Source organism: Gopherus evgoodei, chromosome 4 (genome assembly GCF_007399415.2).
Source record: "Gopherus evgoodei ecotype Sinaloan lineage chromosome 4, rGopEvg1_v1.p, whole genome shotgun sequence".
NCBI classification, from domain to species: Eukaryota; Metazoa; Chordata; order Testudines; family Testudinidae; genus Gopherus; species Gopherus evgoodei.
Genome location: NC_044325.1, coordinates 49,958,877 through 49,969,148, shown reverse-complemented (window position 1 = coordinate 49,969,148; position 10,272 = coordinate 49,958,877). Strand labels below are relative to the sequence as shown.

The following is a 10,272-nucleotide window of genomic DNA, read 5'->3' as shown; positions in this document are numbered from 1 at the left end:
TCACACCTCTTAACTCAAATGTAGCTGCAGCCTCAGGGAGTTATATAAGTCCATTAAGTTGTTCTTAAACTGTACAGTATGGTATTCTTTCTGGTGAGTAGGCTAGCTGTATGTGTGCCAGGATCTGGAACCTCCTGAATCTTATAATGCCAGACCACCAGTGTATGTGCACATTGAGGCACTGCTCAAAGAGGGTAGAGGGAAAGAGGCATGGGCAACATTTCTCCACCCCACCCCTTAAAAAAAGTGTTAGATGGAATCTTGTCGATGACCTCACCAGGAGCACTTCTGTCCACCGAAAAGGGGCAGTGTGGGGGGCTGAGAGTAGGGGCTCTCAGCTCCACCCAGGCTTCTCAGCTCCTCACCAGGAGCAGGGGGCTAGTCGCTCGGGCTTCCCGTCTTCCTGAACATGGAGCCAGGGGGAAGCAGTCTGGCTGTAAGTGAGGATCTCGGCTTTAGCTCCCATTTTCTTCTCCAGTCCATGGCTCCAGCATGCCTGTTTTACCCCCATTATACAGATGGGGAAACTGATCCATAGGAATGATAGCAAGAAAGTTATTAAACCTAGATAACAGTAGGTAAAATCCTGAGTCCACCAAAGCAAACAACAGAACTCCCACTGACTTCAGTGGACCCAAGATTACACCGTCTTCACAATGAACCAATCTAAACAAGGTACATTATCAGTGTGCCTCAGGGAAATAAGAGTACTTTAAAGCATGTGTCTCTCCAAGGAGTTGCACCTTAATGAAAATGTGACCCATAGCTTTCACCATTCTAGGATACACAAAGTCTTTAAAGTAAATAGTCCTGCCATTTTTGGAACATTGTTAATGTACATTACTTCTAGCTACCCACATGCCTTGGTAGTTATTGGTGCCTTGGTAAACTTATTTCAATGTTCAGTGGTCCCACCCCTTTGATAGTGGGGACATTCAGCCCATACTTCTGAGATTAAATCAGTTTTCCTTCGCTGAATCCATTCTGAATTCTGTGGTCTTCTCTTTCAGTGAACTGTCAATTTTATATTGTAGAATATTTCTGGCACGTGATAACACTCAGGCCAACTGAAGATCCAAGAATAAAAGAATTGTCTAGCTGAAAATCTCACCATCACAATTTTTCAACTTTATGTCAAGACATTTAACATACTGAATTTTGTTATGCATCAACTTTCTCCTTATAATCATGTTTAAAATAGCTTCCTCCAACTCTAACAATTTTAAATTGCCTTTTAAATCTGGGTTTCACAGAAAAGCTGAGCAGTTATACAGTATACAAGATTTGACTGCTGAACTGACAACAGCTGTAAAATGACCACAGCAAAGTGGGAAAACGCTAAACTTGATCTTCTTAGGTAATTAGTGTATTATTTAAGCTTACCAAATGTTAGTCACCTACTGGTTTCCTTTGTAAAATTGAACAAACTCCTTATTAAATTATCAGTTTTGACTATCTTTCCTCCAGATTAATACTGTGAAATGCATGTCATACAGCACTTGCTTTTAGGACTATGAACTTTAGTTATATTACAATAGAAGAATCTTTTTCATCCTTTAACATCTTAAATTCTGACAAGATGATTCAGGGCTTTTATAACACTTACTTTAAGAAAATATAAGAAAACACAAATCCGCAAACGTGTGCTAATTAGTATTGCTAGACTCCAGTCCTCTGCAACTCCATTTATACTATAAGTGTTGACATGGTTGCATTTTCCCCACCATTAAAATAAATTGTTTTGAGAAAACTTGTGCATCATCAAAACCCATTTACAAATGCTTTCCCACTTAAAGCCATTTTTACATGCACAGTATTCTGCAGCATTTCTGTCACAGAATAAAAGAGAGTTCCCAAACACAGCTCAAACAATCTTAAAGTAATTGCTAATTGGCAATGAAAAATGCCTCTTTTTTTTTTGCTGTATCCAGTCCCCCCCCCCCCCGCCTTCACCCTCTAGTCTTTGTTTATATGGCCAGTTTTTTAACTGAATGAAGACAATTCTGCACCAGTTGTCTCTGTATCCCCATATCAGTAATACTAATGCATTAGCCTATCGTGCAATCAGATAATATATCCCAAAAGAAAATTTCTCAGATGCCAAAGCTTTCATTTGTTAGCTTTTGGGATAGTGAAAATTATTAACATGCCGCCTTCTGAGGCACTAATCTAGCCTCACTTTGGATACCAGAGGTGACAGCCTTATGTAATATCTGCAAGTCGGATAAAAGTTAAGCCAACTAAAGATTACAAAAATAGTTTTTATAGAACAAGTTATACTCAGTTAAACTGAAAATAAAATGCATACACTATTTTATTTTAAATATGGAAAAGGCATCTTACCGTTCCTCACTGGAATGCATATTTAAGGGAATTAAACCTTATTGTCATGTTGCATACTGTCAAACAGCTGTGCATTAATTAGGCATAATGCATTATGAACTACCTGTGCAACTTCCATTAGCATCAACAGCAGCTGCATATCTTAGGATATAATTTGGCCCACAGTACCTTTTACTGGGACAAAAACTCAGATCTTTGGTTAACATCATTCCCTTGCCTCATCACCTGTGTCAGTTTTGAGAACGCATAAAACATATTAACATCTAAAAATAAAAGGAAAAGAGTTTGCATCAATTCTGCTTTTAGCTTTTATTTTTTAGAACAAAAAAATATATCCTCCACCTTAGAAAGTCAGGTTGTTGCCATCTTACATTTCAGAATACAAACCTGAAAAAAAGTTAAGAACAAAGACAGGACTTCAGCTAAGTATTCAGCTTCTTATTGTTATATTAACTTAAGTCCACTTACAATCCTATGTTTTGGTCATTTGTAACAAGAGTATGTTCAAATGCGTTTGAAACACTAACTGCAATAAAGCAGTTTAAAACTAGACAATTACACTGCTGACAATGAGTACAGGAAAAAAACTCCTCTCCATCTGCACAGAAACATAATCCTTGGAAGACAAGCATTATGTACAAGTACAGTTTAGTTAGAAGTTAGAACATTAAATTATCACAAAATCTTGAGGGCTTAGATGCAGTTCATGAAAGAACAAATAAGCCCATTAGTCCTTTTGCTCCAACTTTGGAAAGATTGCATCTGTAGTCTTATCCCAAAGATGATGAATGAAGTGTTAACTCTGTCTCATCCACCCTCTTCCTCCATCAGCTGGAATACAGAAGACTTAAAGCCAACTATAGTTATGCACAAATATTTTGTTGGACAAAGTCTGGACAGCAGACAGTACACCTGAGTTGATGGTTACAAACTACTTTTCACAAAAGTTAAGAAAATACTGGTATCAAAGTACAAACAATGTTAAAATAGGCAAAACTACTATACAAGGGCATCTTGTAAAATTAAAGTGAATGAACACAACACACGAGGCATGTTGTGTCCCTGCTCTACACATCTGGTTTCCTAGTCTTCAGAGTCATAGCTGAGTGTTTCTTGTTCTGTCATCTGTAGAAGTCTCGTTAAAACTAGCCGGTTGGATCTTCTTTGCAGGATGAATCTTGAATCACTATTACTTCTTGAATATACTTTCTTCATCACTGCACAATTTCAAAGTAGTGTAATATCGCCATGATGTGCTGAGGAATGAACACATAGCCAGTGTACAGCGCCATTCCAACAATAGAAACCAGCATAGAATCTGAGGAACAGTTAAGGAAAGCTGCAGTTTGGAATTCTATTAAAATCACAAAACAAGAATGTTTTAATACTAACCTTCAAAACTATTATAAAACTTGTATAATTCTAAATTGTATATGCTCAACTGTATTCGTGTATAACAGCTGTAGGAAGAAATCCACTGTAAATGTGAAAACTAGAAGACTTGTGTGGAAGAAGGGAAAGAATTGACAAGGATTTGTAGGGGATCTTAATGCATGTCAGTCTGTTAGCAAGAGTTAGGCCAGCTGTAACCCTAATGACCTGAGACTTGTAGAAGTGAGAATAGTGTGAGGCGAGTAGGAAAGAACTGTGTAAGAAGTTATCACGACCTTGCACTGATAATCAAATACGTAGACTGGCGCCCAGAAGTGAAAAAAATAAAACAGAATGGCCTATGTATAAACAAAATGCAGCTGCTGCTCATTATTGTCTGTATTATTGCTTGTCATTGTCTGTAACAAAGGTATAAATGCTTGCTGTAATTGTTTACCTGTTGAGAGACCTGTCCCGGACTGGGGCGACCCTGTGTCCTAGGGCACTCCCTCCCTCAATCGCAATTGCTTAAAATATAATAAAATATTTAATTTTGCTGCACTCAAAAAAAAAACAGCAAACACTGTGTTTTTCTCTGACACTGGTAATAATGACTGACTGTATTATGAGAATGCCTTCCAGATTCTCTATTTTATTGTTTTTATGTTCAAAATATGTGGCAGTCTTTTTTTATTTTTTTTTGGGGGGGGGGAGGGTTTCAGGGGGGAAATGAGGAGGAGAAACACGTTAATGGAAATAACCAGATTCCCTAAAAGCCAAAAACTTCTGCAGGTTCTGAGTTTTACTGTCAGCAAGAGCAATATATTTATGCTAATTCATAGATATCTTTAAAAGATCTTGTGTAGCACTCTCTCTCTCCACACATATATATACACACTCTCTCTCACACACACTTGAAGAAACTAATCTTTCAATTCTGTTCTCAAGGATTCTCTTGGAACAGAGTGGCCCAAATAAACTAAATCTTAATTTGTGTACACACATTACTGGAGGGAGAATGGTCATTGGTATAAAACAGGGAGTCAAGAGACCTAGGTTCCATTCCCAGCTGCCTATAGGCTTTGGGCAGCTCACAACTGTCCAAAAGGAGACATTAAAGAAAGAGCAAGCTGGGCTTATAAAGGGCAGCTCTCATGGGAACTGTAATGACACGTCTCTCCTGCCCCAAGACCTGAATTACGCATTGCTGCAAAAACCACCACTGACCCATTTTGGAGTGCTGAATCTTGTTCTCCCCCCGAAACAAAAACCAAAATCAAACCAAAGTGCAGTCTTGAAAGATGACTTTAATAGACTCTTTGGAACATTATAACTGAAAAATGAAGAGTCTGTTCAATTAGTGTTCTTTATTTCTGTGTTCAAATATATTGACTTAATTTGTATTGCCATGTTTGTTAATAAATAAGCATTATTGATTCTCTAGGGAAAAATAGGTTGTGAGGCTCAATTTATTTTCCAAGAGTACTTCAATAGAAGGAACTATGGTATTAGTATTAATTTCCTTAGACAGCTGATCAATCTTGTAAGTAGAACCAATCTAGATGTTTCACTCAAATCATAATATCTCAAAGCACAGCCTTTGTTTTAATTCAAGCTGTGTTTGTAAACCGTTCATTAACATTTTATTGGAAGTGGCTGCAGCTCTCTGAAAACTTTTTTGTAGTATCTGGCAATCCACAACCATTCTCAGGCTATAGTTTCACTAGCTTATTTCAAATAGGATCAGTGATCACTTAGAAAATTCACATAAGACACATTACCTGTATTTGCTAATATTATCACTAGTCCTATGTCTAGTTCCAGGAAACCCAAACCCAGCCTTCAGAAATGCAGTGGGATTGTAGTCACTGTAGTTAGGTTGACCCAAACCTGAACGTTTCTGGACGCACACACAAATAAATTAAAAATTTTTTTTACAAACCCTTTTCTAATCAGACTACCTGCAGTTTCCTCAAATCATAACTTAAAATTAAGTTTAATAAACCTAATACAAAGACAGAACTATAAACAGAGCATTAGGTATTAAAGGGCCTGGCAGAAGTATCCAGTTACCACAGTTTCAACAGGAGCTGCAGGTGCTCATCAGCACCTCCAAAATGAGGTCTAAACTGTGTATATTTAACAACAAAGGCTATATGGCATACCTGTTAGAGAACAAACCTAGAAGATGTACTCATTCACTAGAGTATTTTTAGTCATGGCAAGTCATGAAATATTGCAATTTAAAAGCACTGAGGGAGGGTCACCTCAAATCTCTAAACTTTGACGTGAGTTCTTAGTCACAACCTTGGGATTCCAAGCTATCAGACAACGTAGATCTACGCAGACTGTAAGCTCACTGGGCCATCTTTTGTTCTGTGTTTGTACAGCACCGAGTACAATAGTGTCTCATCCGTGACAGGGGCTCCTAGGTACCACCAAAATACAAATAAATAATCTAAGGCCTTCTACCTTAGGATAATGGCCCGTCATTACCAGTACTAGTGGCAAGTGCTCCAGCCATGCTTTCTGTAGCAATCCTCTCTAAAGTTGAGCTATTTTCATTCACAAGTAGAGCCAAGTGGGAATTAGTTGCTTAGCTATTTTCAGCGCAGGTCCTAGTATCGACAAACTAGATCCTAGAATCAGATTTGAACTTATATTGAGAAAAAATGGCCATATGGTGATCAGGATGTTACTGTCACTGAAACAAGCACACTTCTGTCTATTACCCTCCAACACCCCCCAAATTATACCCAAGATTATAACAGCCAAAAAGTTTAGATTTTGAGTTAGATGTATTTTACAGAACTTCGTCTGTAGTCAGTTTCACCGTTTCCCCTTTAGAATTAGTTTCCTCTGTGTTATGCTTAAAGAAGCACATGGGATTTTTTTTTAAAGGGGATAAGGCAATACAGTGAGTTTATTGACAGTACAATTTAAGCACTGAAATTAACATATGCTTTTATTTACACACATGGTTTCAGCTGGATTTTATAGTTATCAGTTTTTAAGTGTTGCGCCATCAGATCCAGTGGCCAGCTGAAACTGCACAGGAGGGAGACAGAGGTAGGCCTTTGTTGAATGCTTTTGAATTTCCAATGTTGATGTAGAACAGGGGTCCGCAACCTTTCAGACGTGGTGTGCCGAGTCTTCATTTATTCACTCTAATTTACGGTTTCATGTCCCAGTAATACATTTTAATGTTTTTAGAAGGTTTCTTTCTATAAGTCTAATATATAACTAAACTATTGTTATATGTAAAGTAAATGAGGTTTTTAAAATGTTTAAGAAGCTTCATTTAAAATTAAATTAAAATTCAGAGCCCCCTGGACTGGTGGCCAGGACCAGGGCAGTGTGAGTGCCACTGAAAATCAGTTCGCGTGCCACCTTCGGCATGCATGCCATAGGTTGCCTACCCCGATGTAGAACGAACCCAAAGACTCCTCTGGGAGCTTGTAACTATAAAAGAAGGGTGTATTCCATGGAGTTTGGGTTTTTAAAATTGTACTCCATTTTGCTAGCCTTAAATTAGTAAAAAAAAATTTTCTAAAATTTATTCTTTGCTAATTGTGTTAATAATTGTTCTTAAAAAAATAAGTTTTATGGCTTTAATTGCCTTATTTACTGTTTGGTATGTAAGTAAAAGTGTATGGTAATTAACTAAAAAACAGCTGGGCCAAAAGGTCAAAAAAACCAAAAAGTCAAAAGGCATCAACTTTATCATCAAAATCACCAAATGGCAAATTAACAACGCTAAAGCAAAGGTATACACCCAAACAACAAAATAAAAAGTAAAGCCAAATAAAAAAAAAAGACAGCTACGAATAACTCCCAGTAATAACCCAAATAATGTTAATTAAAAGCAACCTTAACTACTTTGTAATTAACAGCTCTGGTGTAACACAGCAAGGCCCAGAGACTGGTATGGGAACTTATTATTATAAAAGAAGGGTGTATTGCCATGGGACTTTGGGTTCATTCTGCATCAACATCAGAGCTTCAAACTCCACAAAAGCTCAGCTCCCCCTCCCTTGTGTGAAGTTTCAGCTGGCCACTGGAACTGACCAAGCAACACTAAGGACTGGTAACCAAGATCCAGCTGCAGAACACAGCTATCAAGTTCATACCATGTTCATTCATTTCTGAATTATATGCTCTCCATTTTGGAGCTTTACATAGAAAAAAATGCACCTGTAACTTGGGCAAACAACAGTCCCTACTTTTACTAATGGCAGATATTTTCTTTAAAACTGACCACCACCTCTGTTTGTTACCAGTTAGATTAGTTTATCTCCTCACATCTCTCAGTACTCCTTGGAGGTACTTTTAAAGGTCATCCATCAGAGAGTGGCTGCAAATATGAGGTACCATTTTAACAAAGGACCAAGTAACCATCACATTCAGAATAGAATGAAGGGACATTGTATTATCCTCTAGAAAAAGCGGCTCAAAAAACCACAATAATCTAGACTCTTGATACAAGTCTCTACAACTGAACCTTCATGTTAGAAGGCTGTTATAGTGAAATACATAAAACAAGCAAATTCACCAACTACAGGTTCAGTAAACACCAATTAGAAAAAGACACAGAGAGACAAAGCAAAATGGAAACCTAGAGCTGCATGACTATGCAACATACATAAATTACTCATTATATAAAATACACATTTTCCTTTCCAATGTGCAAAGTATGAAGGCATGCATTAAAGGTATTTCTGACTAATGGAAACAATTCTTCAAGTTAACAGAGAAAAAAGTTGCATAATTCTAGGGAAGGAAAGTGAAAGGAGAAATTGCATCAAGGCACAGCAACCTGTCTCTGACTCAGAAATTAACTACACTGCTAAATGGCCAGAAGGGATACTTGATACCTTATTGTTCTGAAAGATAATCTGTGTTGCTCTCTCTTAAACATTGGCAACTTGTTATAGTTCATTGTAACAATACAGACTGTGAATCTGAATGTGATTTAACAAGCAAGGAGTGAGTGGATTAACAGATTCCTCACACATGGGTGAAAGGGTTCCTTCTTTGTTCACACAATAAACATAACCTATGCGACTAGGAAACAGTGCTACACTATATACTTTGCAACACTTGACCCGCACCAAGGCCAATGTAGCTATAGACTGCTACTATGTATCAGTGTTATTTATCTAACTAGTTAGATAGCCAGTTACAATTGAACTTTGGGTTTTTAAACCACCAGCATAGCTACACTGGGATGGCTAACAACCCTCAATGTGAACAACGGCTAAGCACCTCCCAAGCATCAATAAAATGCACACACAATATGTCTGCCAGGAAAGTGTTACTGGACCCATTTTACAGATAAGAAGGGGAACATTAAGCACCCATGATCAGAGAAGTGCTCAAAGGCATTCTCAAAATCTGGAAAGGCCAAGAATCGAAGCCAAATCTCCAAGGTCCCAGTCTGGTGCCTTAATCATAAGAGCATCCTGCAGAACAGGGGCTGAAGGGATAGCAGGGCAGCTTGCTCAGGACAAAGGTCAGACCTCCTCTCCTAAGGCACCTCTCACAGCTCAGCTGAGCCTGAACCACACCCCGCACAGTCCACACCACGGGGTGTGCAGAGATGCACTCGAGGGAGTTAGAAGAGCTTAGGGAGCAGAGCAGCACACTAGTGTCCAGTCCCCTCCCTCACGCCCAAAGCGGAGCAACAGGCCCTGGACAATCCACCGCTGCCCCGCAGCCTACCTCCCACGCTCGGCCATGAACTGCAGCCCACCACGCCCCCTTCCAGTCCAGCCACGTGCTCCAGCCCCTCCCCAGCTCCCACTTCCCCAAGGCTGCCTGTGGCCTCCCCCGCACCTGCCTCGCCCACCGCCCTCCGGCGCGCGCGCGCTGCCGGCCGCGGCTCAACTAACAGACCCCTGCCCCGCGGCGGCCGCGCCCGCCGGTCCCGCCCCGGCCGCGGGAGGATACTGAAGATCGTCCGCTCCCAGGGCTCCAGCATGTAGAGCGCGGTGACCAGCAGGTACTGGTAATAGAGCCACGACACCCGCCCCCAGGCCGAGCCCAGCGCCAGCGCCATCGCCGGACCTGTCTACGTGCGGCGTGCGCGGCCCTCGCAAACAGACTGAGCTGGGCCTGACCGCGCGGGGAACGCCCTCCACTGCGCCCCGCCCCCCTCTCCGCTCCAGGGGCCGTGCACCGCTAGGCCTCCCCGCCCCGCGGCTGCTCTGTTGGTAGGGAGCATGCGCTTGAGGACTGAGCATGCTCAGTAACACCTGCCGACCCCGCTGCCCGGACTTTGCCCTCTCTTGTGGTGACCACGTGCGAATTGCTGGTGACGTGTTTGGGGGGCAGGGGGAGGAAAAGGGGCGGGGCTAACACTTACCGAAGTGGCCTGAACCATCTGCAGTGCCTGCAAAAGACAAGTGGTGTTGGAGGCGGAGGGGCGGCCCAGTCCTGCATCTCACCACCTGCTTCCCAGGGCTGTGCTCCAATGTCTCTGGAGCCACCTATTGAGCTGCTAAAGGACACTTGATTAATTCAGTGAAATATTTTACATACTTCTGCTTGTCCAAAAAT

At 40.6% G+C, this 10,272-nt stretch overlaps 1 protein-coding gene across 1 annotated transcript; it reads right to left on the bottom strand.

The window, feature by feature from the left end:
• Positions 1 to 2,633: 2,633 nt before the first annotated feature.
• Positions 2,634 to 9,841, bottom strand: SPTSSA (serine palmitoyltransferase small subunit A). The gene is made up of 2 exons (XM_030559305.1): positions 9,664 to 9,841; positions 2,634 to 3,661 (listed from the first exon to the last, which is right to left on the bottom strand). Exons 1-2 carry the CDS (start codon positions 9,770 to 9,772, stop codon positions 3,558 to 3,560), a joined length of 213 nt encoding a protein of 70 aa, XP_030415165.1. The 5' UTR covers positions 9,773 to 9,841; the 3' UTR covers positions 2,634 to 3,557.
• Positions 9,842 to 10,272: the final 431 nt, after the last annotated feature.